At 37.2% G+C, this 23,983-nt stretch overlaps 1 protein-coding gene across 1 annotated transcript in view; it reads right to left on the bottom strand.

Moving 5' to 3' along the window:
* LOC104409212 (conserved oligomeric Golgi complex subunit 5-like) overlaps window positions 1-22,719 on the bottom strand; it is a gene marked incomplete at its 5' end in the record, with an annotated part of 103,235 nt that extends 80,516 nt beyond the window's left edge. Inside the window, one exon of the mRNA XM_010019019.1 lies at window positions 22,589-22,719. Coding sequence (XP_010017321.1) covers window positions 22,589-22,719 — 131 coding nt within the window. The remainder of the gene's footprint in view (window positions 1-22,588) is intronic.
* Between the last annotated feature and the right edge of the window lie 1,264 nt (window positions 22,720-23,983).

Genomic DNA, 23,983 nt, shown 5'->3' with positions numbered 1-23,983 from the left:
TTATTCAATGTTAATCTGGCATGAAGACTACAGGTCCCTTCACATCAGCAATATGGTGTGCCAGAATTTATTACTTCCAGATAATTTTTTAATAACTCCTCGCAATGTCCATACCTGGCCCTGGGTATAGTACAGGAATCTGAACACATTTTTGCTCTCCACTTGTCTTTAAAATAAAGTTGTTAAAAAAAAATGTCTAATACAGCTATACAGCATTTAAAATACAATTAAAACGAAACACCCTGTACAATACAGTATTTACATGTCTTTAAATTCAATAGAGTTTGTCCTCCACGAATATAAACTAGTTCCTATCAAACTCAATTACAGACGACGTCAAGAAACTTCCTGTTCTGGTAAAACACAAAAAGAAAAAACATACATCTCCCAGAAGTTCGGAGGAGCGTTGTCCCCTCTTCTCTACAAAACAAATGTCTCAAAAACTTTGTCTTCCCAAGGTGTTTAGTGAAAGGAAACCCAGGGCATACACACGACCATTTGCTCCTTGCCTCTTACAGCTTATCTCGGATTCCGATAAATCAGAAATAAGCTAAAAATATTGGTTATCATGGGAAAAAAAGATACATAATACAGTCTTTCATGTTTTAGCATTTCAGAGTAAGAGCCTGAAATAGTATTCCACCCACACTCAAAAAATTGAAGATATGCAAAAATTCCCACGTGCAACTTTATTATCTATTATTGAAGTGGGAAAATGACAACATTGGCAAAATTTTGCCATTTTTGGTAATAAAGTAGGAAAGCAAATGAATTGGCTTCAATCCTGAATCTTCTAGTGAACAGCTGGGAAGGAGGAGGCAAACAGCAGCATCCCAAAAGCCAAACCATAGAAGATGAGCCACGGATTAAGAGAAGGTAAAAAGAATGCCTAACTGTCTTTGGCCTGATACAAAAAGGGCAAAACAAAGAAAAAATAAATGTAATTTATGTACTAATTCTGATGACTTGTTGCTGTGTTTTACGAGCTGAATTAAGACACGTAACATAAAGCCTGAACACAAAATTAAAAAAAACTGTGCACTTTGGTCCTTGAATCAAATCTAAATTGGTCTTTTTTCCACTGAAAAGCCTATCAGAACTGTTCAGTGTAACCATAGATTACATTCAACTATACCTTCAGCTATTTTTGACACATTCTTTGCCTTCTCTCTCCTCTAGTCTATTTTTACTAATAGTCAACTAAATGGACAAGACAGCTCCTAATTATTCCCGAGAAAATTAAAGGTAAGTGAAAACACAAGATTACTTTTTAAACTCTCTAATCTTTCTTTACTTACCAAGGAACATTTCTTCAAAAGATAAAAGATTCTAAAGGGAGTGCCCTATGGAATACTTCTGAAGGCCATGTAAAAAACATGTTTCTTGAGAAAGTCTACAGCAGTAGTGAATAACAGGTGGGAAGGACCAAAATGTGAAAAAGAGCAAGATGGTTTTAGTGAACTTTTTTAGCCTTCGTGTGTATATATATCTGTGAAACTATGTATTCCACAAATCTTCCCCTACAGCTTTTGAGAACATAAGCAGCTTGCTTTGTTTTCTACATCTTTATACCACGCGCAAGTCTGTGGTGGAGGAGTAATTAAATCAGTTCCCAAACTTAGGATCTTCCACCTAAGTTTGGGAACTGATCAGATCAGAAACAGTATTCTTCTCCAACACACAACTGGCTTCACAGATTTTTACCAAACATCAGATAGATGCCAAGGGAAAAGGACTGGGTATCTCCTCCTCTTCGAGCCACAGAGAATGCTCTAATAGATGCCAGACTATTCCCGTAACGGGAATATTTCTAAAAGATCAATAGCATGAATCTTAGTAGGATTTCACCTTACTCTTCCTCCAGACTGCTTGCAAGGGCATGTTTCACCCTGCCAGTTCCCTGACATACAGATACCTGTTTGTGGTCCTGATTATGGAACATCTCTTGAAGATAAAATACTCTAGCTGAAAAAAAGTCAGGTTGCAGAGGTCAGATAAAGTGATTTAATGGTCTCTCCTGACTTGGATCTATTTCATTGTCACATAATAAACTGATCCATTTGAATTGTTCTAATAGTACTGATTATTGGAAGTTAAGTGCAAATTAAACAATTTTGGTCAGGAAGAAGATGATCTAAGAGTATTTCTCTAAAGTTGGATCTAGCCAACTAATAAGCATACAGTAGTCATGAGTATTATCGGGTTGTCCCATAGTATTATTTTTTGGCAGAATTCTGAAGGAGAGGCTTCACAAAAATCATCAGTGGCTGAACCAAGTTAAACCAGCATGGTTAGCCACAACCCATTAGAACCCATTAGAAGGTTTACTACTGAACAGTGCTTTTGCACCGTTAGCTTTTCAGGGGTTTTGTGGGTGGAAATACGTGGGCTGTTCACAAACCTCTAACAATTACAAGAAATCATAAATGTTTGATTAGGAGTTCTGAGACTCCCGCATCAGTTGGTTTAGTATCAGACCCACTGAGACAGTTCTGAATATATTTAAAATACAAGAGGTTCACTGAAAAGCAGCTATTAACAATTATGTCACATCAAAACAGTCTAGAGCATGGAATATATTAAGTCAACAGTCTGTGTGAGGGTCAAGACAGGGAGGACAGCTCTACAAGTCATACAAACAAAATAAATGAACTGCAAAACATGTCACCTTTTTACCACCCCACAGCAAGCTGTCTTGTAACATCTCATATATGCAGAAACACCTAAGTAGCTTCAAGCCAAAGAAATAGATACATACAGTTTAACTTTTCAAGTTGTCAGAAGATTAATAACTGCTTATTAATAGAGGCTTCTCAACTACACAAACACTACACCTCTCTAACCTCTAGCTTACACAAGACAGTAACAGACTGTAATCATGCTATCATCTGTAATCATCCACAGCTTCCTTGCCATCCCAGGTGCACTTCTGACCCTCTTAATAGATTCTAGATCCAGATTTTGATTTATGAATGGGTCTCTCTCCTACAGATCTTCTATCTATTGACTAAGCCTGACGAAAAAAAAAACCTGACATCCTTCACAAGCTCAGGACAGGCACAGGAGCAGTGGTTCTGTCATTTGCAGTAAGCTGATGTTTGTTTGTTCCTAATGAACAGTTGTCACTTAAGAAGGCTTTTGATATTTTGCTCATTCTTTACCCATCTGATCCTTAGTATCCTTCCAGACATTGATACTGATATTAAGGTTCTAGGGTATCAGCTCATTTATCATCAATCTGAACAAAAATTCACTGATTACAGTAATTTAGGCTTATTGTCTTTTCAGAGTAAAATCCTGGTTCGTGAGCCTTTTTCCTGGAGAGGGATCTGTTAGCAAAATATACTAAGAAGTTGGCCTTTGTGTTCACCCCTGTGATTTAAAAAGGAGCGTCACAGAAAAAAAGATCTTATTTTGAAGAGATGAAGTGCACAATCTGCACTGCATTCCAAAAGTGTACCATTCCAGAATAACAGACACCTTTTTTTTTTGCAAACTTATGACAAACTATGGCAAGGATTCCTATGATCTGCTGTCAGCCAAAAAAAAACCCTAAATCCTCCACTTTCCTTACTGACTTGTCCTGTTTCTCTAGGGAGGTGATGAATACTTGTTCACGCTCCTTGTTTCCTGACAGAGCACATAAGGCAGCATCGCAGAAATTATAGTTTCTTACTGATATTTGAACTTTGTTGTTGAATCATTAGATCAGGGAAAATGCTTGTGTTTGCCTATATACAAACATCTCAGGGACAATAAAATATTATTCGACCTTCTAGGGTTTCAAAGGATGATTTGATAATGTAAGAGTAAGTCCTAAAATACATTGCCTTCTTCTCCAGGCCTCAATGCTGCACTGTGCTATGCATCCATTCCAAACTGGCAATAAGAATTGAAGGAATAACTCTTAATCCTGATCTAGTATTGTAAACAATACTATATAAGGTATCGTCTTTTACCCTGCAGTGATGATAATGACTGATCAGTTCTTGTACTAAAGGGTCTTGTTTTGGCTCAAGCATCAATAAAGTGCTGAATTTCATCAGTAGGCATTCAGACAGCTCTCTGAGGAGATGTAGTTTAAACATAGGTTTATACGCCACAACACATCATGTTTTTCATTAAGGAAAACTGAAAACAGCATTTCAATGCTCAGCCTTGTTTCTACTATATATTTTAAGTCTAAACATTGCATTTAAAAGGGCTCAAGAGGGTACAAAACCAGGTGGACTTCAAGCCAAAAAACTCTGCAATTTGTATTTGTCCAAGTCAGATCCATCCTGTTATACGGCTACAGATGAAAGGAATACCTATTTTCCTACACTTCATTCAATGTCAGATAGTCTAACCTAACAAAAACAATCATGGAACTGTGTGTTTAGCATACAGATTCTGAACTCTTGCACAATTTCTGACTTCACAGCTCCAAATGGTTGGGTTCAAGCTAACTGAACCCTAGGTTGGGCCTACAGAAATTTTCTCATGATTCCTCACAACACCTCTGAACTTAGTGGAATTGTTCTGACACCTAACATGACGTCCCTTTTACAAAAAATCTGTATCAGCAACTTTATATAACTTTTGGGGGGGATAAATACTTGTTTGAGTCATCTGCAAGTCAGAGGGCACAATTATGTTCTGGTGTTGTTTGCTTGCTTTTTCAAGCAAAAAAAAAAAGAGAGACAAAAGATTTTGTAATAAAAAGGCATGACCTTTTCAGGGACTTGTATCAATATAAACTCAAAGGCAGAATCAGGTTCCAATGAATTCCTAAAAGGAAAACGTTTGAGCTAATAATAGCTATTTCCTGTAACAATGTCATTTGGATAAACAGTGTGACATCACTTATGTCATGTACAAGCACGCAGCTGAGGTTAACTTGAAGCAGTCAGCAACTGAAGACGTATTTTATATATATGCATAAGTTAAAGTGCCTTTTAATGCTGATTTTTGATGAGAACAAATTTGCTCACAAGATACCTGTTAGAGAACTCAAGATCTCTCTGTTTATCTGCACCCATTATAGAATCACAGAATCATAGAAGAGATTGGGTTGGAAGGGACCTTCAAAGGTCATTTAGTCCAACTCTCTGCTATGAGCAGGGACATCCTTCAACTAGATCAGGTTGCCCAGAACCACATTGTCCTGGGTTCAGCTACAGCAGTCATTTTTTCTCCTTCTTAGTAGCTGGTGCAGTGCTGTGTTTTTGACTTTCAGTCTGGGAACAATGCTGATAACACCGATGTTTTTAGTTGTTGCTAAGTAATGTTTACTCTGACCAAGGACTTTCTCAGTCTCATGCTTTGCCAGAGAGGAGGGGAAGCCAGGAGGAAGCAGAGGCAGGACACCTGACCCAAACTGGCCAAAGGGCTATTCCATACCACAGCACGTCATGCCCAGTATAGAAACTGGGGGGAGTTACCCGGAAGGCCCAGATCGCTGCTCGGGTCGGGCTGGGTATCGGTCGGCGGGTGGTGAGCGGTTGTGTCCTTTTCCCTTGTTATTCCTCTTATCATTATTATTGGTAGCAGTAGTGGTTTGTATTATACCTTAGTTACTGGAGAGCTGGTATCTCAACTCGTGGGAGTTACATTCCTCCAATTCTCCTCCCCATCCCTCCGGGAGCGGGAGGAGGAAGGAAAAGGGGGGGAGTGAGCGAGCAGCTGCGTGGTTCCAGGTTGCCGGCTGGGTTTGAACCACGACACACACCCAGCCTGGCCTTGAATGTCTCCAGGGATGGGGCATCCACCACCTCTGTGGGCAACTTGTGCCAGGATTTTACCACCCTCATGGTAAAAATTTTTTTCTTCACATCCAGCCTGAATATCCCCCCTTTTAGTTTCAAACTGCCACCCCTCATCCTATTGCAACAGGCCCTGCTAAAAAGTCTGTCCCCATCTTTCTTATAAGCCCCTTTTAAGAACTGAAAGGCCTCAATAAAGTCTCCCTGGAGTCTTCTCTTCTTGAGGCTGAACAAGCCCAACTCTCTCAGCCTTTCCCCCAGAAGAGGTGCTCCATTCCTCTGATCATTTTTGTGGCACTCCGCTGGACCTTCTCCAACAGGTCCATGTCTTCCTGTACTAAAGATTCCAGAGCTGGATGCAGTACTGCAGGTGGGGTCTCACCAGAGCAGAGAGGCAGAATCACCTCCCTCGACCTGCTGGCCATGCTTCTTTGGATACAGCACAAGATATGACCGGCCTTCTGGGCTGTGAGTGCATATTGTCAGCTCCTATCCAATCTTTTATCCACCAGTACCCTAAGTCCTTCTGCTCAGGACTGCTCTCAACCCTTTCATCCTCCAGCCTGTATCGACACTGGGGGTGCCTCTATTGATATAACAGTTATGTTGGTTATTTATGAAATGGAACCTACTGAACTGAGTACTGGGTAACTACTACTAAGTTCCTAACCTGGAAGAATATAACAAAATTAGTACACTACTCAGTTGAACTGTAATCTCTGTGCACTTACGCTATAACCAAAGGTCATCATCAATGCCTGTGAAAAAGGTAACAAGCATTGAAATGCTATGGAAGATCTCCCTGTAAAAAAGTAAATTGCAAAATATACAAGAATACTTCCATATGAACACCTTACCACAATAATATCATTTGGATTTTTCAGTGCTTCACTATGTTCAAAAGACAAAACACATATCGACATGCCCTTGTTCCTAAATGCAGCAACATATATAGTCAAATATTCTCATGAGCAAAGAAGTTACTAGCAGTTAACAATTTTTCTTCTAAAGTTTATAACAAAAATAATGGTAATGCAAGTTTTGTTATTCTCTTTTTGCATTTTTGGAGTTCTCTACTTCAAAAATGAGAAAGCAGAGCAATAGCAAATTACTATTGTGACCAAGTGCAGTTTATTTTTAAAGCTAACTGTAGAAATAATTAACCGAAGCTCCTCATGACACAAAAGTCTTGTCAAGAATGTGTTGCTGCTTATTGTATCTTCAGATAATGGCTGGTAAAAAACTTTAATCTTCATTATTTCTAGCACATGTCTCCATGTAACATGCACAAATTATGTAGGGATAGACACACTCTTTAAAAATACATAGTTTAAATTAGCAGGAGATCAGTTTTCTAAAATAGTCTAACAGCGTCACAGCTAGCAGTAGAGATATATTTTGCTATCATGAGCTCAAGAAATTGACTATTTTGGTGCAAGAACTTCACCACCAAAAACCTGAAAGCCCAAGGAAAATGCTACCAGTTGCCCAGCCCAATTTTTGTAGGGACTATGGACAAGGATTCATTCACAGATTTTTGACCTTCGTGATTAGACAGAAAAAACAGAGAAAGAAGAAAATGTTACTTGAACAGTTCAGGGCACAAATCACCTGAAAAGATGAAAATTGTCACATAGCAGCTGCCCACCCAATCCAAGTTGTCCAGCCTTCCAAGCACTGACTTCCAGAAAACAAAACCAGAAAAGCTATAATGAGTCATGGCTACATCCCATGAAGTAACATGAAGCTCTTTGTGAATGCACACACTTCCACATCCAATTTAACAGCTGGTCAGAAACTGTCAGAACCTGTCAGAAACTAGGTAGATCTTTAAAAAAGTTTCAGAATAGAGGATGATAGTTCCATTTTATCATCCTACTTGGCTGTCAGAGAACCAACTACAGTAGCCCAGAAAAATGTCTGTTCCCACTTAACTGGATGTGTCCAGCTACTTACTTAAGTGAAAGACTAGAACGAGTAGAATAGTACGCTTTCCAGCTAAGCAAGTGATCCAGGCTTTTCAAAAACACATTATTACAGAAGAATCCTGCTATACATTTACAGCTGACGTGCAACCCACCTTAGAAAATGCCCTTCAGCATTGTCAAAATTTTGTTTTCTTCATCTGATTTACAGGAGCTGTATGTACAGGAGCTGTAATAAGTATTAATTCTGATCTTAAAATAACTGTCAGCAGCGGGGGCTGATGAAGATGAGAGCTCACTGATTCATTGCAAATTATATTAAGGAGTACTATTGTTCTCCATGAATGATAAAGGTTGTAAATGTTTTCATTATCCAAGCTGTAGTACTGTAAGAACACATTTTACATTTAGCAATTCCAAGTTCATTAATTACAGTACGCTCCACTAATTATGTCCAGAAAGGACCTTAATTACCAACCTACTTGAGCAAATTTTGAGTTGAAATCCAAACAAGACAGTTTAAAACTCTCTTATAACTAAGTCATTAACACTGGAGGTATTCTGAAATCAGCATCTCATTCATTACACTTCTGTTCTTCAAAACTGGACCATCAAACAGTTCTGTAGTATTATAGAGTGTTATTGCTACAAAGTAATAATTTATTTACATTTGACTGCACAGTTAAATTACCTTTTGATATGCACAAGGAAATTTTAATCAGATGCTTAATAACAGCCAGGATGGCTTTGTCAGAAACAACTCATGCCAAACCAAAGTAATTTATTTCTGCGACAGAGTAACATACCTTTGAATGGGAGATGTAGTATGTTTTGACTTGAAGCAAGGCTCACACGATTTTAAGCAACTTTCTCTTAAGTAAGGCAATGGTCTAGATTGAACTACAATAATATGGACATAAAAAATAAGTGGGATAACCCTACTCAAAGAGTATTTATATGATTCAGTTCAAAACTGTGTGACACTTAAACACCTGTGTCTCCCACTCTCTGTCCTAACTCTGGTACTATTCAACATTCCTATTCATGATTTGTGCAAAATTATACCAAGTTTAAGATAAGGGCTTCCAAGATGAATGGAAAATGGAAAATAGAGTCTGAACTCTAAACCAAAACAGAAATTAGCTTTGCCAGACCTCATCTGAATAAGGTAAAAACTTCCCTATGCACATAAGATTCAAAGGAATTGCTGACAGAGATTCTTAACTAAAATGGCTTTCAGAAAACTACTGCAACTACAATTCAATTACTCCTCCATTATTAAAATTCAGCTGTTATTCCTCTAGTACTTTCCCTTATTTGAATGACACATAAACTGTGAACTTAACTACCATAAAACATAAATAAGGCCAAAATGTGTTACAGAAAACAAATACGCAAACATCCCTTAGAGAAATTGGAATACATAATAGCATTATGCGTGAAAAACATGATGGAGTTTTAGAATGTTTAGTACTTTTACCTGGGGCACACTGTATTTACTAATACAATTTTAAAGAAAAAAAAGGGAATTAATCATTTGCTCATAATAATTGTATACAGATGCAATGAAAATAATCTTCACAGGAAGAGTTTAGTGTACAAGAGAAATTACATGTAGGAACAGTTATTTATCAAGATGTAGGATTGAGTTCCCTCCTCCATGTACAACTATCAAGGTGCAATCTATGAGGTACATAGTGTAGGGAGACAGACTTTAGTTGTAGACTAAAGAACTAATCTAAGGTCTAATTTCTAGTTAAAGCCAACAACCTATCATTTTTTAAAAGTTCTTATCACTTGTTTTAGAACTAGGGGAAAAAAGCCCTCTGTACACAAGTAAAAACTATGTTAAAGCTTACCTTCTCTGAAAAGAAAATCCCAAAGATGTTCTATAAAATTGCAAGATTTCCAAACTGAGTAGAGGACACAAAGTATAAATACAGACCTGATCTGCATTTTAAAATAATATGCATGAGATCGATTTTCAGATGTTCACAGGCCAGAGCATTATTCCAATCCACTTTATTTTTGCAGCAATTTGCTGTGTCAACCACCGCAGAGCAAAGATCACTTTATTTACATGGCTTTTAAAATTCAAGACTGCTCAGCACAATAGAAGTTAACTAGTTATAAAATCTCCTGCTTTAGAATGTAATTTGCAGCTCACAGTAGTTATTATTCTTCACACTGTTCACCACCTAATGAATTTAAGCGTGTGTCCAGCCCTACACAGGTCAGCGTACATAAGCACAAGGTTTCTTAGCTCCCTGTAGGCATCTATGAAATCATTTATTTTATGATTTCTTTATAACCTGCACTGAAGCAACATAAACTTGACACAGTGATGGTTTCCCACCGCACCCTATATGAGAACACTGTCAGAAGGTCTCCAAGAAGCATGCTATTTGATATTAAGGAAAAAAATATCTTTGATCATGAGTGTCCTGGGTTCAGCTACAGCAGTCATTTTTTCTCCTTCTTAGTAGCTGGTGCAGTGCTGTGTTTTTGACTTTCAGTCTGGGAACAACGCTGATAACACCGATGTTTTTAGTTGTTGCTCAGTAATGTTTACTCTGACCAAGGACTTTCTCAGTCTCATGCTTTGCCAGAGAGGAGGGGAAGCCAGGAGGAAGCAGAGGCAGGACACCTGACCCAAACTGGCCAAAGGGCTATTCCCTATCACAGCACGTCATGCCCAGTATAGAAACTGGGGGGAGTTACCCGGAAGGCCCAGATCGCTGCTCGGGTCGGGCTGGGTATCGGTCGGCGGGGGGGGAGCGGGTGTGTCCTTTTCCCTTGTTATTCCTCGTATCATTATTATTGGTAGCAGGAGTGGTTTGTATTATACCTTAGTTACTGGAGAGCTGTTATCTCAACTCGTGGGAGTTACATTCCTTCGATTCTCCTCCCCATCCCTCCGGGAGCGGGGGGAGGAAGGACAAAGGGGGGAGTGAGCGAGTGGCTGCGTGGTTCCAAGTTGCCGGCTGGGCTTAAACCACGACAATGAGGTAGGTTAAATTTAATTCTAAGGTGTGGTGGAACTGCTGATGGTAAATAAAGGGGAGCGTATTTTCCAAATGTATAGAAGAATGGCCTGTAGCAACATAGCAACTAAAAGAGTCTTCAGAATGTGGAAAGGTTGTTTGTACTTATTTGCAGAGGACTTTGAAACTCAGATTTCTAGTTGGCATTTTAAAAGAGGATAAAACAAGAGTCAAGAAGAAAGAAAGACAGAATGGAGAAGGTCTCATGCATTAACATCTCCATAGGCAGTAAAAAAAAAATCTGCAGCAAAAAGCACCTGGGTAACATTAATGTCATACCAAACATTTTTATTGGGAGATATGTACTTGCTTCAGGAATATGGTTTTCAGTATGCAGTACTCCAAAAAACAAGGATAATAATAAATAAATACTGAGCTAGATCTGAATTCAGGAAAATCCTTCATCTAACATTAATAACAAAGAACAACGTGACTTGAGCTTTCCTCAAGGAAGTTGGTGCTTACATCCCAATAACTGCAAGGATAGCAACACTAAGCAGTAACAGCCAAATCTTCTACAATACTGACCAAGTACTGCAAGACAACTACATTTTTCTGGACAAGAAATCAATATGATTTCAGAAAAAGAATCCAGGGAAAGTAAAACCTGCAGTACAGGAGAACATATGGTGCACTCCCACCCTCCTTGCTGGTAACTCCTACTTCGCACACATTCCTCCCCAAATGCATATACATTTTAGCTTTGCTCACATACAGTGCTGGAGGAAGGAGAGGGAAAGACTGAGTGCAGTTCAGCTTCCAGCTTCTCTTCTTCCCTACTCCTGGAAGGAAAGAGTTGCACAAAAGTAAGCACCATCTGAGCTCTGGAGAAGGAATATGTATCAGCACCCAACAGCCATTGTTACACTTTTTTTGATTGTATGCTTTACAATCAAAGAGAACAGAATGAAAATATGAGCACACTGCCCATCCAGCTTTCCGTGTGGGCACACACTTCCACGCTTACATTCCTTAAGGGTAACAGAGGCAGTGACAGTAGTACACGATTCAGCACAGTTCAGCAGCCAGAGTACATGTCATGTATTTTGGCATAAACTAATTCTGGCTAGATTAAACAAAACACTATCATTGCCATCTTTGGTGCTTTGTTATCTATTACACTGTAGAGACCCTGCCTAAAATGTGGACTTCTAAAACGTGTGCCCAGGTACTTCCCATGTAGTCCTGATTTCCCGACAGTATTCACCTAGGAATTCATCACCCCTTGCTGAGCTATAAAGCCTTTCGCTCTGGAAAGTACATCATATTACAGGCAAAACTACATCTCTGAAAATGAATCAGGTGGACCTGCACAAATCTGCACGTTTGGATCCCTGGCATGAGATGTCTTCAAAAATTACACCTTGCTTTCTTCTGCAGTTCCAACACGTTCTTAACAGAAATGCTGGATCTGCCTCAGGATTTAAGTTACTGATTATTCAAGTAATTACACAAACTATCTTCACTGCATTGTACATAAAGAAATACCACTCTTTGTTAAAGAGCTTGTAAAAGGGTTGCTACCAAAATTATTTGAAGTCCATTTAACGAAAGCATGAGGACTTTTATCATATTTTAAAACTGGTTCATGTTAGAAAGGTAAGATACAAATTTAACTTGATCCATTTAGTAAAATACCAGAAATGTATAAACTGGTACGAAACCTAGAAAATAAAGCAGCAAAGTCAATGTCTTCCTTTTTTGTTGTCTTCGGCTGCATTTTATGCTATTTGTTGCAGCTGTCTTGTTTTCTTTAAAATTCAGACTAGCAAACATAAAGCAGCACCTTGTCAGAAGAAAAACAGTAAAGAGAAAATGACAGTTTAGATAGTGATGGATTCTCCGGGAAAGGCAATGAAAGAGGTCATGGCACAAAAATATTTGTGGAAAGTCAGACACAAATTTCAGTTAGTAAAAGCTTAATGACTTTAAAGATTAAACTATTTTCAGTTATAAATATGTACAGCAGACATAACTGTAGTGATATTATTGTTTACTTAAGTTAATTCTACCTCTTGCCAAAGAATTTTAAGATATTAAAAAAGGCAACAATTTCCCATTAGGTATTAGAATTTCAGCCAAAACCAGTACTAAACACTTGTATTACCGTACACATCACATTAATACTACATGAATTATTGAAGACCAATTAAATATGCATGTGTCTATCCAAGCAGGTTTCTCCTCAAAATGCTGTCTCCTGCTTTCTGCTATTTTCAATATTTGCTTAAAGTCAGTGCTTTTTAGCTTATGCTTCACATCAACTAATTATGAATTCCTTACACCACAGTGTATTACCTGCCACCGAGGGAAGGGAAAAGAGAAGACTGTTTCATGCTTCATTTGCTACTGACATCTCACTGGGGCTGTCTACTTAGCAGCCTGGCAAAAACTACTCCATGGAACACGTGTCCAGCAGACATACAATTAACAGCCAAGAGCACTAAAAGATGATCAACAAGAAACATCACCCTCTTGGCCCAGCCACCCAAACCCCTGAGTAACACCTCCTCCATCAGGGTGCAGGGGACACTAACAGCAAAGGAGGTGGCAGTTCCCAGTTCTGTTGTGCTTGCTGGAGCCACGGGTGATCCATGGGAGCATTTCACACACAAATACAAGGCTCTCAGATGGCAAGTGGTGGGTTCAGCTGGGGTCACAGTTTGGAAATCAACAGAGGTATGACAGCAAGATGGACAGTGTGAAGGGACTTCTTAATTTGCATGTTTTTAAAGGCATTCAGAAGCCTAGGGAAATGGAAATATAATGGTATCTTGCTGAAGGATGGAGAAAGATAGGATTGGCAGTATGCCCTAATCCTGAACACATACATGCCTAGGTACTGCGATAAAAGTTGCTGTCACTGCCATCACCCCAGTGGAGATAGTCAGGCAATTCAAATCTGGGAAACAGTGGATGTTTCATTTCTCAGTTCTCTCCTTTAATGTGATTTGAAGAAAAAAATTAAATTCAAAAGACAGGATAAAAATGTTTTCTACCCTGAGCCTAATTAAATTTGAAGGTTTTGTTGAAACCGTAACCTGAATCATAGCCCCTAATATATTGTGACAAAATATCTCTGAATACTACCTCCTCACAAAGAGGAAATCCTGTTCATTTTGTTTGTTTTACTAATAGACACTTCATAACTTCAGTATCTGGTTCATAAGAAACCTCCAATTTCGTAAGGACCAAACCTGACCCTGAATATTGCAGATGTTTATCAGAAGTGGATACGGAGGTAAATGCAGGTGAGAATACTGCATTAAAAAAATGTTATTTTCATATGGGGGAAGAAAAAGTATTTTTATGAAACAAGTGCTGTTAAAAGGCGACAGTGCTATCTAATTGTTAAAGCACAGAAACTTGCAAACTCAAATACTTTGGTAAGAACCTTCCTGCTTACTTCTAGTCATTCAAAACTTCTCTGAATTTACCCACCTGTGGAGTGAGGTTTGCCAATACCTGCCTAAACCACCTACTACACAGGTTGTAAGGAATGTCCTAAAATATGCTGCAAAAGTGCAAACCAGAACCATTAATAAAAGAGGATCAATACTCAGAAACAAACATGTGATCCAGCATCCTCTGCACCTTTACAACAGTAAATTATATTCTAATACTGAGCAGGAAAGCCCTAAATATTACTTTTAGTTGAAATGTTGCTATTAAATTTGCCCATATGTTCCAATAACTGCAGCTCTCATGAGTCTTCTATATTAATAGTAGCTGAAAATAATCTTGGAATACAGATATTTGAAAAAGTTACTCTTTGAACTACATTAGCACAGTGTAGCTCCACAGACCAACACCATGTTGCAGTGAAAAGTTAAACTATCACAAGTTAATTTGCTACTTCTTCACTTTGCTCCTTTTAAATTTTTGCTTTTTTTCTTTTTGCTTTCAGTACCATCCTCATTCCACAGACAAAATGTTTTAAAGATCAAGTATCTTAAATGCTGGTGTTATAACAGATGAAAAGAGCCCAAGTACTGAACAGTCAGTCACACACTATCATTTCTACCTGCATTCATTATGTTTCAGGTTACAGGCACTTAGATTCCTACTGTTTTTTTAACAAGGCCTCCATGCTTTCCCTCTACATCAGTATTGAAGTTACATATCCATTCATCTCAAATATAGGTATATTTTAAATCTTGTTAATGTTTTTACACTCAAAGCATATCTTCTCGGCAACATGACCTGTTAAACATCTAATAGAACAAGTACTACTATAGCTAGAAAGTTTCCTTGCCTGTTCTTGCATTAGCACCTTTGGCCATAGTCAGCTATATAACACATGTTGTATTCCACTAAAGTTTTGCTATCTTTTCTTTCCAGCTACGTGAAGTTTTCTTGTGTTGTACAAATGGTTCCAACGAGAAAATACACCTATACTGTGTAACACAGTGAGATGAAGCAATGGCTGGGGATGAAACTTAGAGATGGCTAATGAGACAGATTTTTTTGTTGTTGTAAAACATTTAAATAGGCATTAACACAGAGGACTAATTAATGATTTCTCTTTTCCTGTGTATTTGGAAATACTTTTTGCACCTCTATGATAAACCACAGAGCTAACACCTGAAGAATTATGTACAGAAACATGTTAAAGTACTTTTATTTTTATTATTGTTGTTACTACTGCTACTAAAAACATTTTAATATGTGTTATGCCAATATTCCACCTTTCTTTTTTTATGCACATTTGTAGCACTTATATGGAGAGGTTGAAAGCTGCAAAATAAAAGTGAACTATATCGAAGCCAGACATTCATTTTAGTTATTCCAAGAATCAAAACATTCTATCATCTGTTCCTATGGAAACTGAAAGGATATTCTAGGTTATATCAGTATCAGACGATTATGTTGCAGAGAAATCTGTGGTTTATTTTAATCCATAGTTCAGAGGTATAAATTCATGCTTAAGTGTTTAGCTTGGCGATTCTGAATTACTGAAGCATGGTTAACACTTCAGTTCTGTTAGATGATACTTTAAGATAAAATGAACTCTTTTTATACCAGAATAGTAAAGGGAAAATTTCATAAGGTTTGGTTAATCCCTGTGAAATTTACCATTCAGATGTAGGATATAAGTAACACATACTTGGAAGATATTTTTTGGTTGTTAGATGAGCAGTACGTTGCTATACCACATCTTAACAGAATAGTTCAAGGAAGAAGTAATTTAGATTTATCAAAAACTCCTTCAGTAATGCCATGCACCAGATGGCCAGATGAAGGAATCTGATTTAGCAAGTTAACAAGATCAGGAAAACCATAACCATAATATTGAAGATGAAGAATAAAACTGAATAATGCAACATGAGTATGTTTCTGTGACAAAAAAACTTAAAGGTTAGGGTAGAGTAAAACTTATAAAGACATATATACATAAAGTGAAAATTCTCTATATGCATACAGAGCTATTGTAAAAGAAAAAAAGGAAACAGTATAAGCTAGTAGGACTTCAATTAAACAGACTCAAATCTTTTGCAACAAAAGCAAATATGACAGCTATAACATTTTGAAATAGGTCTTCTCCATCTACATTAGAATTACAAGAAGCAGTAAAATGGGTGGCTACCATGAATTTAAATACAAAGCTTTGGATCTCATCCTTTGTCTTCACTAAGCAAAACTAGATGATTTAAAGTTAACTATAGCTACCACCCTCACCCAATGCCAAAAGTAGCAAGCAAGTTCAAATTTTCCTTTTTTGTGGATAATACTTCAGTCGTCTTATGCTAGATTGAAGTAATTGACTTCAAACTGAATAATCAAAAATGCCTTCCATTTCTATATCATATTGTAGTCAATCACTTCATTATGAAATAGTTGTCTCAGTCTAGTTTCCATCATGATCTCCTCCAGGGAATCAAGATTGTGGAATAATAAGGAAACATAACATCTACTGCCTAAAGTGTACTATATTGGTTAAATTTTAGACAGTGATGAAGTTAAAATTCCAAATTCTAGCTTTCAAAGTAGAAATAGATGTCAGAACAAAAAAAAAGAAAGAAAAAGAAAAAAGCAATGACTACTCTTTGAGTTAAAAAGAAATAAATTGTATACTCTGGGTAGCATTTCAACTCTAGTATTTCCAGATTTTTTATTAGAGTAAGAAACAGTATGTGGATAAAAAGCTAACTGGTTGTATGCCAAATTGGAGGGGTTCTTTTCTCATATTTTTTCTATTTTATTTGCTATTATAATGATCATTTTGCAATTATGCATACATACTGAGTTATGCACATCTACATAACAGCAATCAACTCCATGGACATTCTGAAGTACATAAGGGCTTATATTATTTAAAGAGCATGACAAAATATGATAACTAATATGTAAAAGCAGCAAAATGCAGGCAAAACCATCTGGAAGTTAAAATGCTTTTGACTAGCGCAGTACATCAGTGTGGGCAACGTAACACAGCCAAATCTAAATGAACTAAAGATAAACAGTAAGAGGCCCACTACACAACTGTCCGGCAAACACAGTGACATTCTCCTACGACATCAGACTTCCTTCTGCAGTAAAGCAGTTCTCTGTGGAGCCAACAACTTTAGAAAGCACATTCATACAACACAACTCATTTTACTATAAAGCATTCAAATCTGAAAAGGACACTACATTAGTAAGAACTAGCAAGTATACTTCGATTTAAATCAAAGTGTTAAAATACCATAAACTCATCTAAAAAAAGTGATGTTTCAGTGAAAGATATACTCTTCCTAAAGTATGAAAGACAGAAAATGAGAAACTCAAGATCACAGGACCTTGCCCAGACAGTAGCACTGCAAGAGCCATCCACTCCTCTGTCAATAAGAATTAGAAGTAACTCAAGAATGCAACATTATCATGTTTTTGCAAGTTTCATTATAAAAAAAGCAAAAAAGAGAGCCCAATGCCAGCCATTCCTAATATCAGATATCTCAAACACCTCCAAGTGCATTTGCACAACCAGAAAATGCTGCCAAAGGATAATAAAGAGCATATATTAAGATCCTTGACTTGATTAAACACTGCCGTGTGAAGGATTTAAGATAAATTTCACCAATCTTGTCATAATACTGCAAGTTTTACCACATTAGCACTCAGCTCAGAGGATCCTCAAATGAAATAAATTATGCAATGTCTTGATGATTGGAAAAATGGTCAATTATGTGCATATTTTCCCCTTCGATCCCTTAGGGATAACAAAGAAGACCTATTGTTAGGGATCACTGACAATGTCAAATGCTGGCCTATGAAAGATTTTAGATTAATTTCGCCAATTTTGCCATAAGACTGCAAGATGTACTACATAAGCACCTAGCTGAAGGAACCCAGAACTGAGATACATCAGGCAACTACTGGTAATCACCTCCAGACAACTGGTTAATTATGCAGATACTTTATCTTCCCATCACTTTTCTCAAGCACTAAGTATTCTTAGTCAAGAACAATTACACACATACATCTAGTTAGTAATTTTTTAATATGAAAAACTGTACCTGTTCCAGAGACAACAACTTAGAGGAAAAGTTCAGTATGAAAAAGAATGTAAACCAGAACAATTCACAAAACAAATTCAACTCAGTGAGTTATAATATGAAAATTCAAAATGCCCATAAATATGCTCAAAGGGACAACAGTATAAAGATGTTACACTTAAATAAATTGAGACACTGTATTGTTTACAGAGTTTAGGATTTATTTTTGTTGGTTGGATTTTTTTTTCCTCATCTTTATTCTGTGAGGTTATAATTAGTAAATAAATAAATAATAATTAAAAAGAGCTCTGTATTAAAAAAAACTGCAGACACAGTTTAACATTCCCTTGGACAAGGGATAGTTATTAAACTTACACCTGTTTTTTGCTTTCTCTAACACAATCAGGAAACTTCACTACATGATCAGCAGAACAATTTCAGTGACTTACCAGTGAATTTAACTCTATCCAGATCCATGCTATGCAGGAAAAGTAATCTGCCCACACTTTAAATAAGGGAAACTGGGTGACAAACATCACATAATTTACCCAAAACCTTCCTTAAAAAGAATAGTGAGACAACTACAGATCACTCCAGGAGACAAAGAAGAAAGCTTTTTGTTATCTGTGGTTAAACTGTGCTTAAGGTGCAAACCCAAGGAAATCTGAGTTCTACTGTCATCTTGCCTTGTTTGACCTAAATGGATATTTTATATTTTATAATTTAATCAGTCTTTAATGATACCATTGCCCTCACCACCTATATCCTAACTAATTGCTGAAGTTTGTTTCAGTAAAGTCAAAACTAAGAGCATAGGTTCATAACCCATTTCACACATAGGAGTACATACATGCAAATGTCCATCCTTCTGATGCAGAGGAGACCTGTAACTGTTGCTGAAGCAGTGAACCTAGCACAGAACAGGGCTACTTAGTCAGAGAAGTAAAGATGGAGGAGATAGATAGACAGGCAGCTTTTTTCTGCACACACATGACCTGGCTCCCAATGGTACCAACCTTATCACTACCTGACAGAACTAAGTTCGGGCATCTCAAAGTTCTACACTAAGCATGACAATGTGTAGCAGAAAGGGTTTGGAGCGTCAGCTAGGTTGCAGAGAAAGTTTTCTTCTTTGTAAGCATAGCAGCCACAACAATCTCTGTCAAAACCATTCTACCTGGAATTGAGCTATGGTAATCTTAACTATTTCTCTTGTTCCAAGTAATTTCTTATTATTCAGATCTGCTTTACACAATATACTGCTGTTGAATAAAGAGGTGAAGTGATGTCAAGAGAAAATCTAGATATCTCTGCCTAGGGTTCATCCTGTGAGCAAAAGAAATGCTAGGGATGCTTCAGGCAGTTGCACAATAGATACATACCTCTTTTTTTTATTTTAAAGCAGAAAACATTGCTGTCTCTCCTCTTAGAATGGTGGCTTTATTAAAGTTCTTGATGTATCTCTGCTAAAGCAGCCTCTCCTGCCTTCTATACTACCTGCCATTAACCCACTTACAGAGTGAAGGAAAGCTAGCAAGGAGTTCATCACTACATAGTATGAATCAATTGTCTTGATAATGTTCTGTGGCTCAAGAAAGAGCATCAGTCTGTGCTATGTACACTAGGAGTGCATAACAAAGCACACATGTCAATAAAGAACCTGCCAGTAGCCACTGGTACATCTGCTTGATCCGGTTTGCTATTACTTGTATTACTTCTGTCAACAAAAGCAAAGAGGGCTTACTCTTTCTAAAAGGATTAGGAAGGCAAGTGTGGTTGGCAGCTCCATGAAAGCCTGTTCAGTATAGACATGCTGACAGACACTTCAAGTTTATACCCAGATAGCAGCTTTAAAGATACCACCATGCACATGAGTGGAAGCCTTCACTTCTGAAGCAGTCAATGGCTAATGCCACACTTCAAAAGGAAGAGGGAAAGAGAGATGTCATTTCTACCAAGAAACACACAAATACTACAGTGATGGATATGCATTTAAAAAAAATAATAAAAAAGCAGAGAAAAAGACAATGTGTCACATAGAAGTATCTGCTTTCATTTGCTACTGCTGGCCGTTATTTGGGGGACCCTGGGCACAGCTTACTAGCATGTGACTTATACATCATAAAATAAATAATCAAAATAACAAAAATAGCTTCTTACCTAAACAAAGGAGATATATCAAAATGTTGAAAGGGACAGTTTAAATTTCTTAGCTCTGTTCTTTTTGTCAGAGTAACTTCTAGCTAAATTCTAGAAAAGGCATTCACTAACTTCTAATTACTTCTGCTTAAAAGGAGATACTTATAGTTTTAGGTTTTTTACATGTTTCCATTTCCTGTTTCTCTTCCAGGTGGACACTGAAATACTCTAAAATGGGGACATAAGACTAACTTTCTTCTTAAGGCATTGCTGGAAAGTGCCAGATGAAATGCAGAAATAAGAGCTTGCTGTTATGTAGGCAACTGATCTCGTGTATTATTTACACAGCAGATGAAAACTAAAATTTAGCTGAAAACTAAAATTGCAATTGCAAATATGAATGTCAAGAAACTGAAGAACTACCTGGATAAATACAGATACACTGCTCACAAAGGTAAAGAAATTGCTACCAGAACACATACTAGCAGAAAGAGAGCCCATCTGAGGAATTCTGTGGTACAAAACAAAGAAGAATGAAGATCCCATGTCCTCTTACAGGCAATCTCAGAGTTTGGAAGGTATAAATGTAAATCAGCTTGTAAAAAACCACACAGCTACAATAATAAGAACAAAGACATACTATTCACAGTCGTATTTCAAATTCTAGATTTCCTGGGCAATACCTGCGTGCACATTTTCTAAAGCACACTATTTTTCCAACATTAAATCCACGAATCATATTCAACAACAAACCTGTGAAGCATATCCCAACACCTCTTCACGAAAACATTCCCACTTCTGACTAAGCCCTAATAACATTCTTCCAATCTTCCATTTGCTGGAAACAGGCCCCTGGCTAAAGCACAACAGGCATATACTTTAATAATCTCTTGATTACCTGGATACAGCCTGGAACACCTAATAAATTTGTCTATTTTTCAAGTGGAGCGGGATTGATTTCCCCAGGGTTTCTTTGTCAGATCCGGTTTAGTACTTCATATTAAGAGAAAATTATCAGAGAAGGTCAAATCTGACATGAAAAACTAGAAGGCGCACACACCGATGGAGACTTCTGCTACATTTAAAATAAATGTACATTTGCTTTTTCTTAGGCCCTATCTTTGTTCAGTCTTTATTTAACATCGCATATGCTTCATAGCTTGTAACAAGCTTGGTAACATACTCAAATAGCCAGGACTTTCAACATTTGAATAGTAATCAGTAAAAAAAAGGATGGTTTTTTTTCCTACTGTTTTGCTACCAGTAAATAGTCAAAGGTATTTATCACTTGACTTCTTACTACAGAAAATTACTTGAAATCAAAGGCCTAAACACAAGTTTGAGACACTGATAATTTTAGTCCACAATTATCTAACCAAGCCAATTTAATGAAGAAATTTTCCAATCTGCATGTGTCCTATTTTAATTTTCAACTATCAACAGCACAAACAAATGCTATATTGACTTACAGGTAAATTGAACAACTGGTAACAAACAGCATAAAAATATCTTGTTCTAATCCTCTTTGTTCTTTAATTTAAAACCAAAATTTGATAGGAACTTGTACTAGATTTTTGCTTTTACTGGAGTAATGGGGATTTAAAATACACTTTTTTAAAGAATACTAGGAAGTACAAGCAAGAGAACATAAATCTTTAAAAAGGCAAGCAGACAGCACTAATGATGCTACAAATAGTTAAATAACAGACATAGATTATTAAAAATGTAGATAATTACATTTAATATGGATGAATGTAATTATGCATATTCATTTTCATATTCCCTACAGTGAATATTTACCTCAAAGTTTAAAATGCCCTTTAAAGTTCTAATAGGAAATCTTCCAAAATGCTTCGGTATATTACTGCACAACTTTAAACCGCAACTAAATGCAGTTTTAAGAAACTGCATTTTTCAGATTTACCTATAAAGCGTGGCAACATAGTATACTGGGTGTAATACAAAGTCCTAGCATTCATCAAGCTTTTATCACAGCATTTACTGGGAAGATTTCAGATCAGCACCTACTTTCTCTCAAATTTCAGGGTCAGATTCTGCAAAATTTTATTCTTGCACATGTTGTGGAAGGATGGCTTTGACTATTTCTTTGGATATTCTCATGTGTGAGAATTTCTCACATAAGACTTTTTTTCACATTTAATCTCCATTAGACAATGCTACAAAAAAACAAGGGAAAACAAGCTCAGAGATACTTTTACACTTCACTTCTGAAAGGAAGTAAGGAAGAAAGCTTATTTTACCTGAGTCTCCACACCTTGCTCAAGTAACCTTTTAGCCTGGTTTTCCACCTCAAGCCGAGCTCTTGCAATAAAAAGCAGGTCATTTTCAATTACTTCTATTCCAGAGAGATCTATTCCTTGAGAAAGGTAATCTATAAAAGCAACAAAATATTGATAAGCGTGACACAGGATAATGGAACATCTTAAACATATTCAAACACTTAGAAGTTACAGTTAGTTCCAAAGGACACTTTTACATACAACAGTTGATAGCAGAGTACATCAAAGTAATGTGACATACCAGAAAAAATAAAAATCAAAAGATTATTACTCAAGAAAACTTGGATATTCAGTACAGTGAATTTACTTCACCGCACTTCTCTTAGACCCAGACACCGATGAAGAAGTGCAAAGCATGAGATCTAGGAACTCCAGAATCTCAGTCAGAGGGCAGGAAGGGGCAAGAAGTCATCTCCTTGTCCCAAAGGATTAACCAGATAATTAAACTTCTCTAACCAGATATTTGAATCAGCATAATTATCTCCAAGATCTGAAATTCCAGATGTATTACACAGTAATAGATTTAAACTACACTTCATCTATTTAAATTGCACTTATAAACATCTTGTATCAAATACAGAAAAAGGGCAAGTAAAGAAAACTTTTTTTAAAAGTAAATCACAGAAACATCACAAAATACATTATCATCATTGAAACCAGAGTCAGTAGAACAGCTACAGATTAGTGGACTGGACTGGCGACTACAGCAAGAAAATCTATTTCAACTCAACTTTTGTCACTGGCTATGCAGATGTGGCCAAATCACTCCATCTTTCGCTAGTAACTACTTTGTAAAGAGAGCACTTCAGCAAGTAGAAAACCCAGCACTTCATCTCCCTGTATCAAAGGAGGCTTCAATCTGCGATATCCCTTCTCCCAGTAAATTACACTTTCTCCTAAAAGGAGTGACACTGTAATGCCTGCTCTTTGGACTGTTTTGGCTTTTCACGTGGGACAATTTTAGATATGAAAAACAACCCAGAGTGTAAAAGCTTTTCACACTCCCTGAGGTCCCCGACCTCTGTGTTCCCTTCTGTTGGCTCTTTGCCTGATTTTGCACTCCTGCTGTAACCTAACTGGCGACCTGTTCTTTAAAGAAGAACTGGAGAACGGATGCCCCTTTCCAGATGTCTTTAAGAATTTAGTGACACTCACTTGGGATGCAGCAAATGTATACTCGGTTTCCTTCAGGCTAACGAAGATCTACAGCTTATATTGGGCTAGAACTCAAATCATTCAAATATTATGCAATTACACCCACAACTATTGCACACTTTTGCAAATCAAGCTGATTATGGCCACTGCTCTGAAATCCAAGCTCCCGAGAACACCTACTGCTTTACGCTTGCCCAAGAA

Source organism: Nestor notabilis, unplaced genomic scaffold (assembly GCF_000696875.1).
Source record: "Nestor notabilis isolate BGI_N333 unplaced genomic scaffold, ASM69687v1 scaffold10287, whole genome shotgun sequence".
Lineage (NCBI taxonomy): Eukaryota > Metazoa > Chordata > Aves > Psittaciformes > Psittacidae > Nestor > Nestor notabilis.
The sequence above is the reverse complement of the archived record's forward strand: the minus strand, read 5'-3'. Positions and strand labels throughout refer to the sequence as shown.